General features: G+C 35.6%; 1 protein-coding gene across 6 annotated transcripts in view; it reads right to left on the bottom strand.

The window, feature by feature from the left end:
- The window catches only part of Cog1 (conserved oligomeric Golgi complex subunit 1), a 580,539-nt gene that overhangs the window by 166,602 nt on the left and 392,504 nt on the right, over positions 1 to 21,433 (bottom strand). For all 6 annotated transcript variants that reach the window (XR_016549365.1, XM_090403917.1, XM_090403919.1 and 3 more), the window contains exon 23: positions 6,127 to 6,220. Coding sequence is in view for 5 of the 6 variants with exons in the window: in XM_090403917.1 (XP_090260043.1) it covers positions 6,127 to 6,220 (94 nt within the window). In the remaining variant the exon portion in view is untranslated. The remainder of the gene's footprint in view (positions 1 to 6,126; positions 6,221 to 21,433) is intronic.

The raw sequence follows: 21,433 nt of genomic DNA, 5'->3' as shown, positions 1-21,433 counted from the left end.
TAAATCTTGCTTTACCCTAGGTGAGATATCAACAATTCATCTGGTATAATCAATGGTCCTTCTGTAAAAACTTGATGTTAAAAAAAATAATAAAATCTCCAGCACATAGATTTTTACTGTAGGAACACACCTTAAAAACCTTGTATATAATGTATCTATGTTTTGTATGTTTAAACTTTGTATAAAGATCAAAATAAGCCCAAAGGGAATTAACTCGCTCATTGTTTAAGAGCAGAAGTAGAATGTTTGAAACCAAGGGTAGTGTCTGTAAGTCGGCAGTTCCTTTAGAAACATACCGACGAGTCCTGTAGCAGGTGTCCTTCAAGATCAGTATTGAAAAGGGACGGCCTCCATCAGTCAGAAAGTCCCGTAGGCCACGTAGCCAGATTAAGGACATCATAGGGGAAGAATAGGATTTGTCGGCGAATGTTCGAGAACCGCCAGTCACGTGCTGTTGTACAGGGTTCTCGTAACTACGCACAAGACATGTATGAGGACATTTGGGGTCCAATAAACATAACCCAAAGTGCAAGGGTATTGAGAATATAAGGCTTGGAATTTTGTTGAGATGGGCTTCCTGTTTTCATCTTGTGTGATATGTCCACAGGAGGTCGAGAAGGAGAGGTGTCGATTAGTTCCGGAGGGGAGAGATGGGAGTCCGCCCACGAAGGGAGTCCGAAGCCAAGGATAAACTGGAGGTTACAGTCTAAGGGGAAATCTTGCCATATTGGTTCAAGCCTTGCCGCTCTGTTTGAGTACGTGCATGCCCACCAACCTACGCAGTTCCTCGCCGGTCAGTTCAAGACACCGGAGGAAACCTATCCAGTATCCCGATGGCTGACACAATCCCCCAATAGTGCCCTGTGACTCCTATCAAGGAAAAGAAGAAAACATGAAACGGAGAAGAACCCCTGAAGTCCCAGAAAAGAAAAGGAAAAGAAACAAGGAGGGAAGGCGTATGCAAGACAGTCAGAGACCCACGTGAGTCTGAATGTTAATTATTTTATGTTTGTGATTTAAGAGAATTCCCCTCAAGGAACTGCTGAACTATTTAATATAGAAAAATAGTGGTTTAAGATACATGAAATGCTCAGATTTGTGAAAAAATTATTGAGTTTAACGTGAGCGTAGTTAATTTCCCTAAGAAAGATTGGGCTAATTAAGATTTCCTTTGATTAATGTGTTTTAATTAATTGCTTATTATCACATCATAGAGCTGTTTTAATCAAAGGGAATGAAATATGCCAATGTGATTATCAGTCAATTAACTAAGTCTTTATGATGAGAATCTAAGAGTCAATGTGTGTGGTGCATGGTTGATGACTAATTACGACTGTTAATGCATACCTAGAAATTTCTTGTTCTGTGTGAATAATATTTAGTATTTGTGATATAGAATGCATTATCTGAGATTTTAATTAGAGAAAAAATAAGAGAGTTCACTAAGTAATGTGTGTTAATTTAATTGCTTATTATCACATCACGGAGCTGTTCTAATCAAAGGGAATGAAATATGCCAATGCGATTATCAGTCAATTAACTAAGTCTTTAAGATGAGAATCTAAGAGTCATAATGTGTGTGTGTGTGTAGTGCATGGTTGATAACTAATTACGATTGTTAATGCACACCTAGAAATTTCTTGTTCTGTGTGAATGATATTTAGTATTTGTGATATAGAATGCATTATCTGAGATTTTAATTAGAGAAAAAAAAATAAGAGAGTTCACTAAGTATTACATTTGAGTAATTATTCAAGATTAATGAATTTCTTGTATGAATGAAGTTTTGAATTCATGTATTGTATAGTAATTATTAGATCAGTAATTAAATTTTGTTTGTATATTAGTACATAATGGTTTGGTCTCATTTTCTTGTCTTTTGCAATGCACTGATTCAAAAAATAAACTTGGATCTGTAAAGTGGGAACATATTATTGGAATTCAGTTTAAGAGAGTTAGCATTTCAACTCAATTGTCAGCTTGCTTTTTGCATGATTTCCGAAAAATATATAAATACTGGAGTTAACTCACAACACATTTTGTCTAAGTATTACTTAGCACTTCTGAAGATATAATTGAGCCTTGGTTGAAGGAGGAAAACCTTCAACAATAAAAATCAATAAACAACAAGCAATTGGTTGAAATGTGGTCATGTGGATAACACATGTTCACTTCAAATCTGACAAAACAGTAAGGGAAGGTGGAAGCAATAAAACCATATTGTTTTTCACTTCACCCCTCTTTTATTACTTGTCATTCTGCCGCTACAAATTAAAAAAAAAACACTATTTTTTTGATGTATTCATTTTATTTTAATAATTTTTACTTACTTATTCAATTTTAATTTGTTTTGTTTGGATAATTAAAATATATAGATTTATTTGGTTAATTTAAGCCTGTGGACCACCTGTCCCATCGTCGCAGACCATAGGTGGTCCGTGGACCATAGGTTGAGAAACACTGCTATAGGATTCTCTCACCTTATATGACCCCTAATTCATAAGCATTTTTGAAATAGAAGACATGACACAACATAAATAAAAAATGAATTTTAATTAGGAAAAGTATTTTGGAAAATTTTCTAGTGTTTTTTAACTTTTTCTTTTTTGGGGGGACCAGGGCCCCTTGGCCCTCTCCCTGGGTGCGCCACTGTCTCTCTCTCCTGTTCTTAAATATTTCCTCTTACTACCTCAGAGCTCTCATTCAACCATTAATTTACTCTCCAAATGGCTCACAACAAACCCATTCATGCAATTCATCACTCTTGTATGACTCCATCCATTCCTCTAAATAAACCCTACATACAAACTGTACTCCATTCTATTCATGCAGTTCTACCAACATACCATTCATCTTCTCTGTCTACAATTTTGTGACTGTCATACTTGAACAGCACATATCCAAGCTTTCTCTTTGCACTATTATCTTTCACTCTCAGCAATAATCTTCCGATATTCACCCTAACATTCTACCCCCCCCCCAAAAAAAAAAAAAAAAAAACCTTTGTTCCTACAACTACCATTAACTCACCTACTCAGGCACTTCTCATATTCAGAGTGGCACATTGCTCCACAGTGACACTCTGATCATTCATTATCTTTTTCTCCTAGCTCTCACTTGATTCTTTGAACTCTTCCATTTCTTTTCACTATTTTTTTTTTTATGTGGTTCCCAATCATAAAAGGTTTTATGTCTATAGTACATTAATACCCTGAATGAAATATGGAATCCAAGCATGGAACTTTTTCAAACCAGATAATGAAATTCATCTCCCACCTAAAGACAATCACAACATCCATGCCCATAGCAGGATTAGAACCTGTGACCTGTTGGTTCAGACAATCAAGCTGACAATGATATTATTTTATGTCCTAACTTTAGTATCTGTGATTTTAATTCTTGGATATTTATAGAGAAGTGTAATAAATGATTCTAGTTAATTTCATGAACATTTAATTAATTGTTGAGAAATCATGGGAATTTAACAAGGATCTATATTTAAGTTTTGTAGATCTGAAAAAGACATATGACAAGGTGCCAAGAGAAAAGCTGTTCAAAATGCTACAAGTGTTATATGGTGTAAATGGGACATTATATCAAGCAATATTTAGCTGTCTTTACTACATCCTTATCTGGTTTCTAATTTTGTGAACTATTCACTTCCACAGAAAAGAGAGGATGGAATGCTGTTGATGATACAAAAGGAGTTGTATCCAAGCAAAGTAGAGATGTAAGAAGAAAATAGCAGCAGAGTTTTTGAGGCAGTATGATGTGAGGTAGATGTGGACAGAATGAAATACTTGGATACTACTATACACCTGGTAATGTGGAGAGCAGAAGAAATGAAGTGAATAAGCATATTAGGCCAGGAAAATAGGAAAAAGTGATCATTATGGGTGATTTTAATTATGATAATATGGATTGGGATGATGAGATAGTATCCAGAAGTAAAGAATTTGAATTTTTAAGGGCAACTACAATACCTTAGGCAGTATGTAACAGAGGACATGCAAAAAACAAGGGTCTTGGATTTAATCATCTCATTATAAATAAGATGTCAAATCTTCTGGCTGGCAACTGTGACTATGAAGGAGTTACTTGGGTGGTTGTTGTATGAGGACTCCTGTGAGGATATATCTAATTGCAAGCCTGGTAATTATGAAAAGTTCAGGAGGCAGCTTACAAGAACTATCCAGCAAAAGCAATGTCTAAATTTATTCCAAGGGTCTTATACGAAAGGATTAAACATACCATCTGGAGGAGGAAGGCATTATGGAGGCAGCATAAAATGAATGGTAATAATTAGTTGCATGAGGAGGACAAAGAACAAATAAGAAAGGTGGCTTGGTTGGTATGGATAGTAAAAATGAAGTATGAGCAGCAGTTAGCTAATGGAGAAAAAAAAACTCGAGGGAGTTCTTTCGATATATATCACTGCAAATATATGATATATAACACAGCTGAGATATTAAATGAACAGTTCATAAAAGGTATTTCATCCTTGTGAATGCGACAACGAGCAGAATTTGAGTGCAGTGTAAGCAAGCAGGAGGCATGTGGGGGGAAACTGAGTAAATGACGTTAGTAAGGCTATGGTGATATATCTTGATGGACTTGATATATCACTGTGTGTTTTGAGGAGAATGTGCCTGGGAGATGACATTTGCCTTGACATATTTGTTTAACACGAGTCTTCTTACACTGGGCAAAGGAGTGGAAGGAAGGTAAGGCTGTACTACTTTATAAGGGAGGTGACAAGACTCAAGCCTCAAATTATATGCCAATCTATGTCTGGTGTTGTGGTAAGTGTTGGAGAGGTCAGTGAGGACTAAGATACAGAATTGGGGTGACAACAATGGCATTTTCTTTGATGGGCAGTATGGATTTGCTAAAGGAAGATCAGGTTTTAGTAATCTGGTTGACAGGTGCACTGAACAAGGGGAATGCATACATAGTGGTATATGTAGATTTTGAAAAGGCTTTTGATAAATTGTCACATGACAAACTGATAGTTAAACTGTAACAGACGAGGTTGGGTAATGTGTGGGATGAAGACTGGCTATATGATATGTATTAGCAAGTTGTGTATCAGAGATATTCAGCTGTTGTAGCTTTAGAAGAGGACTTTGCAAAGTGTAAAGTTTTAAAATTTGGAAAACAAAGATGGGATGCAGAGCATCCAACTGGTGGGGATATATTGGAGGAAATAAGAGATTGATAAGGACTAAAATTTAGAGTACACATTCCTAAAATTGTGAGGATAGCACAAATTCTGACAATGATGAAGAGGACACTGACTGTAAGGAGGTTGTGGCTTCATTGTATGAGGCCTTGAATAGACTACATATGGACTACTACTGTCCACAGTTCTAGTTTCAAACAGTTTGAAAATCACTTGGTTTTAAGGATGAAGAGATAATGGAAAGGATTTAGAGGCAATTGACTAAAGTGGCTTCTGATCTGTGAAGTGCTGAGCATGAGGAATGGTTGAAAAAATGCAATTTGCAGTGTCCAGTGAACAAGAACAGGAGGGATATGATAGAGACATAAGTTGGCAACATTGAAGAGATTTTTTCATAGAAGGGTAAGAACAGAGGCCATCCTTGGAAATAAGAAAACCGAAGTAATTATGTCATATAGAAGGTACAGTAATGTCTTCATTTCATTTCAGTTAATTTTAGTCTTAAATTTATTGTCAGCATACTCCCGATTATGTATTAAGTAGTAGCAAAAAAAAAAAAAAAAGGTAGACTATATAGGATGTTCCATTAAGGAAGGTGTGAGCAAGGGAGTGAGTGGTCAATGATTGAAATGCATTATCTGAGAGCACAATGACTGCAAAGAACATGAATGCATTAAAAGCACAATATGGTGAGCTGTGTGAGAGAGGGACTTAGTAATAATAAAATAACATGTTTTCTAAGATTAAAACTGACCAATTTTTTTTAGCAATCCTCATAATAAGACAAGATGAACATTAATTAAATTATTCTATTAAGTAGAGATGCAAATAACATCACATTTTTTGATATCATATAAAAAGGATAGATCATTTTTAAAAAAAGTTTTGTGCACCAAAACAAATATCTAAGAATTTAAAAGGTGACAATTAGTATTTCCACATACCAATAAAATTTTCAAAAGCGATGTGATAGAAGGATCATTTAAAATCTGCTCCAGCTTGAACATACAGTTTTCTATAAGATGATCTGTCCACATTCTAAAATGAAAATAATGAAATAATTTTAATAAATAATAATAAGCATTTACTAAAATAATTAAAATCAGTCCTCATTCTAATATTAAAATAATGAAATAAACAGATATAGATATTAAAAATTCTTTATATTGCTATTAGAATTATCTGAACCTCAGATTCATGTTATTCCTTTGAAGTACTTTTGATACTAATGTAAATATAACAAGCTTTGTTTAGTGGAGAGTCCTACAGAGCCTCCCTTTTTTGGCTACTACTTAATATATCATTAGGGTAACAAGAATTTCAAATATTTAAAAAAGAAAGGGGGTGTTCGGAAGCCTGATAACGACTTTACTTGCGTAATATAAGTAAATGAAAAATGACTTGCTTATATTACAAAAATGTACATTTATTTATATACATAAGTTAATTTTAGAGTGATGTTTTCTTAATAGAAGAAACAGAAGTAATTATGTCATATAGAAAATAGTAATGTCTTCATTTCATTTTAGTTAATTTTAGCCTTAATTTTTTCAGCAGCATATCCCAATTATGTATTAAGTAGTACATAATTAAAAAAATTAAAAAGTAAAAAATAAAAAAGGTAGGCTATATAGGATGTTCCATTAAATATCTCACACAAAGTCATCCCGTAGCTTAGTTGGTACAGATGAAGCCCTTTGGTAGGAAAGACCTGGGTTCAATATTCCTGTCCACAATGTGAGGAACCTTTATCTGGTCTCTTTCGACTAGAGGTGAGTTAGATGGTATTTTTCACACAAAAAAAACTCAGGTTTTTCATCTCTCAGAACAGGCAAATCGGCCTATGAACAAACACAGATCTACAGTCATAAAATACATACTTAATCCCTCACTAGGAGGGATCAACCTGTTCTATGAGACGGTTGAGGAATGGAGGAAACCCTATATGAATAAATAAAATAAATAAAAAAATGCAAAACTGTGTAGGAGTTTAATTCAGAATACTTGTAAATCTTTAGACTGCAATTAAAAATTTGAATGAAACCTATGTCCATAATCCACACATATCGACTCCAAATAAAAGAGGCTGATTATCTTTCTATTTCTAACTCATAAGTAAGGTATAGATTATACAAAAGTTACTTCTGGATTGCTTATGGCATTGTGGAAAAAACATGAGACGGAATCAAAAACACATGTAACACGAGTATTGCTACAAGGTCATATTTCTATGCTAAAGAAGCATAAAAATTTGACTTTGGCAGTACTATCACAGCCCAAAAACCAGCTGGCTTTAAGGTTTTTTTGTTTGCAAGGATTTTCGTGCATCATGTCTAATGTCACCATCAGAAAACAAAGACTCTGAATCAGTATAAGTTTTGTATAAAGCTGGGGAAAAGTCCATTAAAATAGATGAAATATTGTGAATGGCTTATAGGGATGATGCTCTGTTCAAGTACAAAGGTTTTGACTATGCAGCTTAAAGAGGTCAGAGAAGATGTAGCAAATACCCTTGAAGTGGAACTGAAAAATAATCTCCAATCCCAAATTAATGGAAAAGTGCACAGTGAATGAGGAATCAATAAGATCAATAATTACCATTAACTTAAAGAAAAATTTGCATGAAGTTTGTTCTAAACTGTTGCAAGATTAAGAAAACCTCAGATGACTGGTTGCTTGTAAAGATTTTGTTCAAACAAAATAGGAAAAAATAGGTGACGTGAACCTGATTTCTAAACAGTGTAATTACCAATAGCAAGAGGTGGTGCTTGTGCTTCTGGTTTGATTCTGTGAGCAAATTACAAAGTGCATAATGATAGTTACCTAGCTGACAAAGGTCAAGAAAAAAAAAAGGCAACTGCTTGCAGAAATTGTGTATCAAACTCATGCTGAGAACATTTTTCATTCACAAAGGGATAACCAAATCAGGAATTTGTCCTATACTCAGACAGTGAAATGTCTGTTGGTGAGAAACAAGCATATGTAACAAATATAGAAATGGCTGGTTTGCAGCTGTTGAATGATAATGAGCCTGCTCACACAGTCATCACTAGCTCTCAACTAGAATACAGTGCTCATCCACCCTCCTTACTCTCACTTGGCTCCAGCAGACTACTACTCTGTGATTCCCATGATGAAAGCGAGATTGAATGGATGATGATTTCATAGAAATTATGACATTCAGAAGAATGTGACAGAATAAAACCCACAGATGAGTTTTCCAAGACTTTCTTAAGCCCACAGCATGTGAATACTGACAAGGGTATTAATGCTCTTTGGGAATCATCCATATTTGGCTGAATTAATCTGATTATATTTTTTCTGCACTGTGTATGTAGGTACCAGTGCCAAAACTGAATTTTTTTTTTTTCATTAGTGTGAATCTTTTTTTTATGATTTTTTCTTATTTCTTGAAAAGAAAGAGAGATGCCATTGAACATGCCAATGGCAGATGTTTAAGAAAACTCAAGGTAGATGAGTTTTCCAAGTCTTTCAAAACATGTATGGACGCTGACAAGGGTAGTTGTTTCCTGTGGGAAACAACTACCCTTGACTGTATGAGGTGGGATATTTTATAGGATATCATGCAAGAATCAGGAATACTAAATCATCTAGTAACCCTCATAAAGAACTTATATCAACGAAATCAAACACCAGTAAGAATTGAAAACTCAGTGTCCCCTGCATTCCAATTTGAAAAAGGATCAAGACAAGGATGCATACTCTCACCATTACTATTCAACCTTTACAGCAAAACTATAATGAAACGATCTCTAGAAAAGTGGAATGGAGGCATTAAATTAGGTGGCCGAACAATCACTAATCTACGATATGCAGATGACACAGTGATAATAGCAACAAATGAACAGAAATTAAAATCCATCCTAAATCAATTAGATTGGGAAAGCTTAAGCCATGTAATAAATTTAGTTTAATCCTTTATCCAAGTGTGAGCAAACAAAGTTTGTGCCTGAAAATATCTTCAGGACTGAATATGGTGTTGTACTACCTTACCCCAGTAAGGTAGTACAACACCAGGCAACTCGTAGCAAAGGTAGACCAAGCTAACATCACTCCTATCCCAGTATTTCCCATAATGCAAAATACATCTCCTTGCAGATATGTATAATGTTATGCATTAAGGGATTGGCCACTACTCAGACTAGTTTCGACCTTTACTGAGGTCTCTTCAGTGGGAGCCAGGCCCAGTGGTGGAGATACCAGGCAGAAGCATTAGCGAGGTCACCTTTACCTATAGGAGTTGCCAAAAGGTGTGCCACCTTTTTTATTAAATTACTCTGGATTTAGAGAAAGATGTTGAAAGTTTATTTTTCACTTGGTTAGACTATAATAAATTTAGTTTAATCCTTTATCCAAGTGTGAGCAAACAAAGTTTGCACCTGAAAATATCTTCAGGACTGAATATGGTGTTGTACTACCTAACTGGGCATTAAGTTAGAATTGTATGAACTATTGGAAGAAATGTTTGATGTTAAATCAGGTGTGAGACAAGGGTGTACATTATCTCCACTGATATTTATAATCCATATGGATCACATTATGAAGGAAAGTGGTATTAAACCTGATATCAAAATTCAAGACATTAATCTTTATGCAATTGTTGAAAGTTTTTCATTTGCTTATAAATTAAATTAAAGACAATTAAGGAAATAAAGAAAATTAAGGCAACTGCAATTCATGTGAAGTCATTAGTCTCTACAAGCAGCTATGTTGTGAAAATACTTCGTGTGCAAAATTTCCCTACACTTAGATAAAAGATTAAACAAGTATATAATTTCTTGGTATCTTTAATGCATGTAGATAGCTTCCAGTATTGATAAAAAGTTTAATAAAATAAACAAATATAACCCTACAAGTTCCGTAAGTCATCAAACTTACACCAGGGGCACTAATAAAAGTTATACACACAAAAAAAAGACTAGATATAAATACAAATTAGATGTTATCAGAACTTCACAACTGGTAGATACACATAAGGAACCAGCACAGAAGCATTAAATTCTACAAAAAAATGGAATTAATCCTGGAAAAAAATTCCCCAGAAGGATATAATAATTTTATTAGGTGATTTCAATGTAAAAATTGGAAAAGAAGAAATTTATAAAAAAAAGAAATATTGGAAACCAAAGCCTTCGATGAAGAGACAAATTAATGGAGAAAGATTAATTAATCTGGCCACATCCAGAAATTTCATAATAAGCAGCACCATGTTCATGAGGAAGAATATACACAAACAAGCATGGAAATCTGTTGGTCGTACATTAAATCAAATAGACCACATCATAATAAATAAAAGGCATAGAAATTGCATTCTGAATATCCACCTCAGAGGAGCTGAGTGCGATAGTGACCATTTTCTAGTTGGTGCCACACTTAAGATTAAAATAAACAGTAAATATTTTTCAGCACATGCAAATCAACTGAGATACAGTATTAACAAACTAGATATAACAGAAGAGAGAGAGAGAGAAGAAAATATGAGTGTGAATTAAAACAGAAATTGAAAAATATACAACTGGAAGAGAATGAAAATATTGAAAACATCTGGAATCATATCAAGAATAGAATAAAAGTAGCAGCAGAAAACACAATTGGAATTCAAACTAAAATACAGCATAAAAATGGTTCAATGAAGAATGTGAATGGGCAGTAAAGAAACAGAAAAAAAGATAGAAGCACTTGGCTTAATAACCCAGCTGATATTCATGCCACTCTGAGGTAAAAAGAGAGCAGCAAGGAAGCCAATACAATAATAAGAAAAGATTTTTTTTTTTTTTTTTTTTTTTTTTTTGTGAACAGATTGAAGAAATCCAGAAATACTTTACATTAAATAATCCTAGAAAAAATTTCCATTAATCCCAAAACCAAAAAAGATCAAACATGTTTTCACATATGAAAACAACAGAAATCAACAATAGCAATGGACAAACACTAGACTCTAGAAATGAAACACAAAACAGGTGGAGAGAGTACTTTAACAAACTCTTAAATTGTGATGAGCCTACTGTGTCTTTCAAACAGAATATTTATCATACTTGTCACTCAGAAATAATTAAACTTTTCTTAGCTGAGGTAGAGGAAAGTATAAAGCTGCTCAAAAACAATAACACACCAGGTACTGATGGAATAGTGGTCAAACTCATTAAATATGGGGATACTGAATTAACCACTCATATACATAAGCTGGTAAATTTAATATGGGAAAAAGAAGACACCCAAAAAAGGGAAAGAATCGCTAATCGTTCCAGTTTATAAAAAGAGAAACAAATATGAATGTGAAAATTGCAAGGGAATATTGCCTACTATCAGCAGGCTACAAAATTTTATCTAATATTATACTAAAAAGTATCTTACCTTATGCTGAAGAAAATATTGATGAATATCAAGCAAGATTCTGAAGAAATAGCTCAACAGTTGACCAAATATTTACACTTAAAGAGATACTAGAGAAAAAAAAAAAAGGGGGGGGGGGAAGGGAAACAATCTGCAAGTTCATATTTTATTTGTAGACTTCAGAAAAACATATGATAGCATTCATAAAGAAGGACTTTGAGGATACATGAACTAGGAATACCTCATAAGGTAATTTGTCTAATCAAAATTTGCACCACTGACAGACGAAGCATAGTATTAGCAAATTCAATTAGGTCTGAACCTTTTGAAATATTAAGGCGGGATTGAGAAAAGGAGATGCCCTTTCACCCATCTTTTTAATTTAGCACTGGAAAAATGCATTCGAGAAACTGTAAAAGGTAACAAAAAGAATAGTAATATTAGGATATACAGATGTATGTGCCTTGTTGGAGAAAATGCTAAAGATATTAAAAAAACATTTAGAAAACTCAAAATTGCTGCTGAAAAACTAGGATTACAAATTAACAAGGATAAAACAATATTTAAATGCATGCAGAGTTCATAATCAAAGGGCAAATGGACATTTCACCATTGATAACCTGAAATTTAAAAGTGCCATCTCCTTCAGATATCTTGGAACATTGATTACTCAAGATAATAAAATAATACAGAAATAAAAGTTAGAAGGCATTTCACCAATAGATCTTATCATTCACTACATCATTTTGATTCACAGTGGCTTGATTTTTAATGAAAGCAGACCAAACACGATGTAGGATCAAGTCTCGATTTCTGTGCGGGGATCCTTAGCATTTCAGAGGCTTCCTTAAACTTTCTTGTAAAACAGTTATGATCAATATGATACATTTTTTGTTTGGTGCCAAACTCCCTGTGTTAGTTGTAATGGATGCCAAACCTGATTTATGCTGCTATGTTGGATCTGGTTTGCCCATTGGTCTTACTGCCCACCCAGCTAATTAATGTTGTGAATTGACATGGCTAAATAATGAACACGAATGGAAAAATTACTTAAGACATTTTTTAATTAATAGTGATGAGAAATCGAACCGGAGAGTCTCGATACTCATGAGACCAGCTCAATTTCTTGCATTGCAAGCCAATCTCGAGAGCTTTGGATATTCACTTTGTGAAATGAATTTTGCTGAATGTGAAAGGGGTTTCTCTGCATTAAAAAGGATAAAAACCTGTATGAAGAATCGCATCAGTCAGAACACTCTAAATAATCTGATGCTGATTTCACTGCAGGGACCAGATCCAACAAATTTTAATTACGAAAAAGCTGCTGACAACTAGGCTTCTAAGAAGAAGAGAAGAATTAATGTATAGCATTTTAAGCTGTGAGCATTACAAGGTTTTTCATTACTTAATGAGAAAATATGAAAAATCCCAGTCTTGTTTGTTATAATTACTATATAAAATATTATCCTTGTTTCAAGTAATTTCTAATAAAATTACTATTTTAATTTGTTATGAAAAAGGGTCTTTCTTAATTCATTCAAATTTTTGTACACCTGGCTAATGCTTCATTCCACCCGGCTGGTTAAAATTTCTGGGAAGAGCACTGTGCTGTCTTCTTTTTTTGATGTCTTTTATCTGTTCAGGCTATTGATCTTCCCTGACCTTCCCATCCAGCCCGCACAACAAATGCCACAAGAGAAACGAATCTCATAAATACTGTTTTTTTTCATGCAATGGAATGATCTGCCGGTTTTTTGTGGATGTAAAAAAAACCTGGAGATTTTATACAATGGTAAAAAAGTCACTTTAACATAGTTTGTTTTATACAGCTGTCTGAAGCAAAAGTGTCTGTATCCCTTGAAATGGATAAAATTGAGTATTGTGCGGTTATAAAATTCTTTGTAAAAGAAGGGTTAACGGCAAAAGAAATTCATTCGAAGTTCATAAAAGTTTATGGGCACTTTTATTCTTCGTTTTTGACAAATTTTGAGTTCAAACGTGGGCGTAACAGCTTGAAGATGATCCATGTGAAGGACGTCCAAAAACATGTAACGACACCAGAAATCATTGATCATGTGCACGATATGATATTGGACGAGTCAAAGTGCGTGAAATTGCTGAGACTATAGGCATTTCAAAAGAACATGTAGGATGTATTTTGCATGAAGAATTGCATGTGAAAAAGCTTTGAGCAAAATGAGTGCTGCACTTGCTCACAGCAGATCAAAAACACACTCGCATGAAAATCTGTGAACAGTGCTTGGAGCGTTTTAACAAGAATAAAACTGATTTTGTGCATCGATTTATTACTATGGATGAGACTTGGATTCACCATTACACACCAGAATCCAAACAGCAGTCAAAACAGTGGACAAAAGCCGGATTTTCAGCACCAAAGAAGACAAAGTCGGTTCCATCAGCAGGAAAGGTCATGGCATCAGTGTTTTGGGATGCTAAAGGCATTTCGTTTATTAATTATCTTCAAAAGGGTAAAACAATAACCAGAGAATATTATTCCGATCTTTTAACCAGACTAGATGAAAAATTTAGTGACAAATGACCCAATTTGCAGAAGAAAAAAAATCATCTTTCATCAGGACAATGCACCTGCCCACAAAGGTGTTTTGGCAATGGGAAAATTAAGGGATCTGCACTATGAATTGTTGGCGCTCCTCTAACTTCTATCTCTTCCCAAAACTGAAACTCTTCCTCGCTGGTCAGTGTTTTTCTTCGAATCAAGAGGTGATTGCAGCTGTAGAGGGGTATTTTGCAGATCTTACTGAGAACCACTACAGAGACGGGATAATGGTGCTGGAGTATCGCTGGAATAAATGTATTAGTCTTAAGGGAGATTATGTTGAAAAATAAAAATTATTTTGAAATTATAAATTCATTTTTTCATTGTTAGGCCGAGAACTTTTCAAATCACCCTCGTATATAGCAAGTATTAAGTAGATAACTGGATTGGGTAAAGGTGAAATGGATGAATAATGAAATCAAGCAAGATGAGTTGAAAAAGAATATATTACAGAGATGGTACAAGACACTTGGTGGCAATCAGATCCACGAAGAGTATGAAGTGCAGGCTAGGAAGGTAATAATCATAGTAAAGAAAAAAATTTTGCAGTACGAGAGGAGATTGGCTGGTCAGACCATGGTTAATTCAAGGGAATTCTTACACTATATGGCAAACGAGGAAAAATAATTATGGTAGGTTGACACTGGTGGACAGTTATGGCAACAGAGTGACTGTTACAAAGGATATAGTGGAATTACTGAATGAGCACTTCATCAGCATATATCATACTGGTGTAAGTATGATGAAAGTATGATGTAAGAGGAGAAAATAGTTCCACTGCATAAAGGAGGCTCCAAGACTGCTGTTGTAAATTACCGACCGATTAGCATATCAGGAATTGTTGTCAAGGTCTTGGAGAAATTAGTCAAGAGAAGAATACAGGACTGGATAGATGAAAATGGGATACTGTATGGGGGACAACATGGTTTTGTGAAGGGTAGATCATGCCTCAGTAACTTGCTCACGTTTTATAACACAGTGACGGCTGAACTGGATAAGGGTAATGGGTTTACAGTGATTCTACTGGACCTTGCCAAGGCCTTTGACAGGATACCACATGTTACTCTAATCAGTAAACTGGAGCAGATGGGGATGGATATAGGGTTGGTGAGATGGATAGGAGGGTGGTTGATGGAGAGATACCAGAGAGTGGTTTATTCAGGAGTGGAGTCCAAAAGACGGCTTGTGACTAGTGGTGTGCTGCAGGGTTCTGTTCTTGGACCACTACTTTTCAATTTGTTCATTAATGAAATAGGAAAGGATCTGAGAGGAAATGTTCACTTGTTTGCTGATGATGCAAAGTTGGGTAGAGCAATTGTGAGTGCACATAATGTCAAAATTTTGCAGGATGATTTGGATAATTTGGAGGACTGGGCTAGGGAAAATGGATGTCCGTTTAATGTGGCAAAGTGTAAGGTTATGCATTTTGGAGTGAAAAGATTAGCAGCAGTATATCACACTGGTGGAACCGTACTCCAGGAGACTGATGAGACCAGGGATTTGGGAGTGTTGGTGGATAGGAAGTTGAAGTTTAGGGGGCACACTGCAAAAGTGGCCAAAACAGCTCATCAAATCACTTGGTTATAAAAGGGAAGATAAATGGAAGAAGAGGACAAGGAAGATGAAGAAAATCTTGGCTGGCAGATATCAGACAGTGGACTGGTATGAACTCTTAGAGACTGCTCAGAATAGCTGAGAATCGCTCAAAATTTGCCAAGGTGGTCGCCGACCTCCGATAGGAGATGGCACTCAAAGAAGACTGCAAAAGTGGCCAAAACAGCTCATCAAATCACTTGGTTGCTGAAACAACGGACAAATCAGTGGAAGAGGATTTGTATCCCAACAGTGAAATGTGCGGAAGAATCTTCAGAGGAGCAGAACTCTATAAATAACCCGGGCTCAGCTGGCTCCGGCTGTCAGTACCCGGTTAGGGCCCCTACCTAGGGTTACAAGGAAAAATAAAGGATTCAATCCTCTGACAAAGGGAAGCAGCTTTGTCAGTACTGACACAAGGTTGAAGTCTCATGATGACGGTAAAGCTTGTGATTAGAAAATTGCAGATGGCAATACAGTTTATTGTGTACGTCTGTAATACTGCAGAGCAGAAAGCAAATGGAGAAACTACTGCTCTATTCTCTCTCCAGACTAACCACCATGGCGAGCAAATCTACACAAATGGCCCCGAGTTACCGGTCCCTTAAATGGGACAGGGGTGCGAAGAATCCCCAGGCTCAACATGGTGCGCTCAGTAAAACTAGGAACCTGGAATGTCAGAACCTTGTATGAAGCAGGTAAGCTAAGAAATGCTATCCAAGAAATGAAAAGACTTGAAATTGGAATTTTAGGAATGAGTGAAGTTAGGTGGCCAGAATCAGGCAAAACTCAAGTCAATGACATGACAATGTATCATTCTGGAAGTTGTGAAAACAACCATCAAAACGGAGTTGGAATAATAATAAACAAAGATATCAATAAGTCACTGTTGAGCTTCATCCCTTACTCAGATAGGATGATGTTATTAAAACTGAAAGGACAACCACTAGATGTTAATCTTATACAAGTCTATGCCCCTACTGCTGACAAGAGTGATACCGAGATTGAAGAATTTTATGATCAATTAAAAGAACTAATAAAAAACACAAAAAAGCATGATATTAACATAGTCATGGGTGATTTCAATGCTAAAGTTGGGAAAGGTAGAAGTGGAGATGTAGTTGGCAAACATGGACTGGGCACAAGAAATGAGAGAGGTGACCGTCTTTTTCAATTCGGCCAGGAAGAGGAGCTAATAATCACAAACACATGGTTTAAGCTACCACCTCGAAGATTGTATACTTGGCAATCACCACAGAATAATAATGGGAATATAGTCAGAAACCAAATTGATTACTTACTAATTAATCAACAATTTCGAAGTTCTATAAAGAGTACAAAAACCTATCCTAGTGCAGATATTGCTTCTGATCATAACCTACTGGTGGCAGAGTTACAACTTAGACTGAAAGCTATGCTTAAGAAACATCAACAAAAAAGGTTTGATTTGGGAAAATTAAAAAACACAGAGATAAGAAGCAAATTGAGTCAAGATCTGAATCAAGAGCTAGCACTTATCAAGAATGATGACATCATGAGGGTTGATGAATCGTGGGACAAATTGAAATCTGTCTTCATAGAGAAATGTACCAATACCTTATGTCCTAATAGAGCAGTAAAAAAGAAAGACTGGATGACTGATGAAATTCTTTCTCTCATGGATCAACGCAGATCATATAAAAATCATAATCCAACAAAATACACAAAGGTTCAGAAAATTATTAAACACAAGATCAAAAAAGCAAAAGAAATCTGGATGAATGAAAAATGTAAAGAAATAGAAATTCTACAGGAAAAACATGACAATTTTAATCTACACAAAAAGATGAAAGAGACCACAGGTATATATAAGAAAAAACAATTCTCTATCCTTCGAAACAAAAAGGGAGAAATTATATCCAAAAAGGATGACAAAATACAAGAATGGGTGAAATATATAGACGAACTCTTTACTGATAACAGACAGAATCCAGAAAATACTTATGAACATATGGAAGGTCCATGCATTCTAAAATCAGAGTTAGAATGTGCATTAAACTCAGCTAAAAATGGTAAAGCCCTAGGACCAGATAGAATACCAGCAGAAATAGTAAAGTTATTAGAAGGTGACAATATTAACATATTAGTAAAGCTATTTAATAAGATCTACGATACAGGCATAATCCCTCAAGACTGGTTGCAGTCGACCTTCATCATGCTACCTAAAAAAGTAAATGCGAAAACTTGTAATGACTATAGAATGATCAGCCTAATGAGTCACATTCTCAAAATGTTTCTGAAAATAATTCAAAAAAGAATATACAGAAAATGTGAAGACACCATCAGTGATACCCAATTCGACTTTAGAAACGGCTTGGGAACAAGAGAGGCCCTTTTCTGTTCTCAGATCTTATTTCAAAAATGTATTGACCAAAACAAGGTAATATTCGTTTGCTTCATCGACTTCAAGAAAGCATTTGACAAAGTCCAACATGCTAAAATGATTGTACTATTAAAAATAATTGGATTAGATGGTAAAGACATCAGGATCATTGAAAACTTATATTGGAACCAAAAGGCATCTGTTCAAGTTGATGACATTATTACAGACTCCATTAACATCAAACGAGGAGTAAGGCAAGGATGTGTGCTGTCACCTCTTCTTTTTAACATCTACTCAGAAGCCATATTTCAAAAAGTCTTGGAAGGAAGAAAGGAAGGGATCAGTGTAAATGGTGAAACCATCAGTAACATCCGATATGCTGATGATACAGCTCTTCTGGCTGACAATATTCAGGATCTTCAAAATCTTTTGGAACTAATAAATGCAGAGAGTGAAAAAATGGGATTAAAAATAAATATCACCAAAACTAAATTCATGGTCATAAGTAAGAAACCAATTCTTAATTTAGCACTTTCTTTAAATAGGAAACAAATAGAAAGAGTGGCAAAGTTTAAATATCTTGGGTGCTGGTTAAATGAAGATTGCAACCCAGAAATGGAAATAAAAGTTAGAATTGAAATGGCAAGAAAAAATTTTCTCTTGATGAAATCAACACTGTGTAACCGCAGTTTAAACTTAGAGCTTAAAGTACGCATGGTTAAATGCTATGTATGGTCTGTACTGCTGTACGGTGCAGAAACTTGGACCTTGAAGACAACATCAATAAAAAGACTTGAAGCCTTTGAGATGTGGTTATACAGACGAATGTTAAAAATCCCATGGACAGCAAAAACATCCAATCAGGAAGTACTGGAACAAATGGGGAAATCACGTGAGCTTTTAGATACCATAAAAAGAAGGAAAACTGCATATCTTGGTCACCTACTTCGTAATGAAAAATATAAGATACTTCAATTGATTATAAAAGGGAAGATAAATGGAAGAAGAGGACAAGGAAGACGAAGAAAATCTTGGCTGGCAGATATCAGACAGTGGACTGGTATGAACTCTGAGAGACTGCTCAGAATAGCTGAGAATCACTCAAAATTTGCCAAGGTGGTCACTGATCTCCGATAGGAGATAGCACTCAAAGAAGACTGCAAAAGTGGCCAAAACAGCTCATCAAATCACTTGGTTGCTGAAAAATACTTTAACAAGCAGAGACAAACAAGTTAATGTTCCTCTATATCGAGCCTTAATAAGACCCCATCAAGACTACTGTGCCCAGATATGGGTGCCAGGGTTTCTTCTTGATGGGGAGGAGGTGGAGAGGATCCAGAGATGAGTGACTAAGATGATGGCAGGTCTGCGGAATGAACCTTTTGAGAACAAGTTGAAGATTTGTGGGTTGCAAAAATTGGTGATAGGCAGAAAAGGGGTGATATGATTGAAACATTCAAATTACTGAAGGGTTTCTATAGGATTAATCCAGATGATATTTTTGAGAATAGGATTGGTGGTGGGAGGACTAGGGGCCATACATGGAAGCTGGGCAAGAGTGTGGTTAGCAGGGGTGTTAGAACTAGGTTTTTTACTTGGATAGTGGTGAATGAGTGGAATAAGCTGCCAGAGTTTGTTGTGGGTGCTATGACCATGAATGAGTTCAAGGTGAGGTATGATAGATACTGTGTGAATGTCGAATAGTTGCTCTTGACATGATGTTGGGGCCTCCCTCGATGAGTCTGTCGACTCCTTAGAGTTGCCCGAGATGATAATAATAATAATAATGATATACGCTGATGAATGTAGGTTAGTATGTAGGTCTTTCAATATTCCAGTATCAAATGGAGAAACCATATCGGAGAAATGGTTTCTCCATTTGTCCGATACTACATGCTTGCATTTTAGGAAGATATCTCTAATAGATGAATCCAGCCAGACTAGATGATCAGTAGTAGAATGATATTTTCAGAAGCCAGATTGTTTTCTAGAAAAAAGGTTGTTTCTCTCTAAAAATCATGAAAGACTAGTGTTACTATTTTTTTTTCCTTTTTCTTTTTGCAGAATCTCACACAAGCAGCTGGTCAGAGTAATTGAGGATTTTTGGATCCTTCAATGGCTTAGGAAAGACAATAATAATTGTCTTTTGCCAGGTTTCTGGAAATATATTGCCACATTGCTGATGTTAATCTGGATTTGTTGGAAGGGGGGATATAGTTGCCAACAAATTTTACAACAGAAAATTCTGTTGTAGAATTTGTTTTTCTTAATTGCTATGCTTTTGGGCAAGGAACTTGGGGAGATAAGTTGTTGCTGATGTTTTAGTAAAATCTGCAGCCATTATGTTCTAGGATGGAGAACTGATGGACAGTGTATTTGCCTTTCATATTCTGGATTTTTCCCCATACTTCTTTTCTGTTGGTGGATCTAGTTATAGAAGATTTATATTGGATCCAGGATTTCTTCTGGGTCTGACAATGGATATATCTTTCTCAAGAACATTCGAAAGCCATCAGGTATTAGGTTCTTTGTTGTGAGGGTATCTCAAGAAAATGCCCCACTGCATTCTTCTGGGCTTCTTTAGCTGCTGTGCAATCATCAGTCTGCATTGGCTTAGGAAAATGTGACAACTGACTATTGTTTAAGGAATAGCAGTTGTGAATGCTTCTATATGCTCTGTTATATGAATGTTCACTGCATTACTGATGGGAGATGAACTGACCATTGCAGAATCAAATTCAGCTAATGAGGGATAGGTGGACCAGTCAGCTTGCTCAATCTTCCAACACGATACAGACAAATTGGCCATGAAAAAACACACAATTTACCAACAATAAATACTGGTGGTGGACAGTAGGCAGTTGTGTGATAATGAAGATGATGGTAGTGGTGTTCTGTGTAGTTGGTGGAGACAGAGAGTTATAGAGCGCTGTTGTAATAGAGTGCTGTTCCTCAATGAGTCTTTGGAGGTGTATAATAATGATAATATCTGTGATATAGTACATGGTTGCCCATGCAGAAATGTGGATATCACAGGAAAGTGACCACTCCCAAACAGGTCTTCATCAATTTTTCCACATAAACAATGAAAAACCAGAGGATGAGTAGATAGTTAAGTCATTGTCATGCCTGACGACAATCTTAAACATAGGAAGCAACATAGTCTTCCATATGCCTTTTGAACATTTACTCAATAACTCTTCCTCTCGTGTTTTTTTGGGCACTATCCCACAGAATGTTGCATCCTTTTAGATCCCCCATTAAAAGTATGGGGGAGGGGAGCATTAACTGTGATATGACATCACGAAGGTCATCTTGAGAAATATCTGCAGGAGGAGGAAAGTAGATAAAGCATACTGTTATA

Source organism: Typopeltis vanoorti, chromosome 14, assembly GCF_054136105.1.
Source record: "Typopeltis vanoorti isolate ZY-2024b chromosome 14, IOZ_Tvanoo_1.0, whole genome shotgun sequence".
NCBI lineage: Eukaryota > Metazoa > Arthropoda > Arachnida > Uropygi > Thelyphonidae > Typopeltis > Typopeltis vanoorti.
The sequence above is the reverse complement of the archived record's forward strand: the minus strand, read 5'-3'. Positions and strand labels throughout refer to the sequence as shown.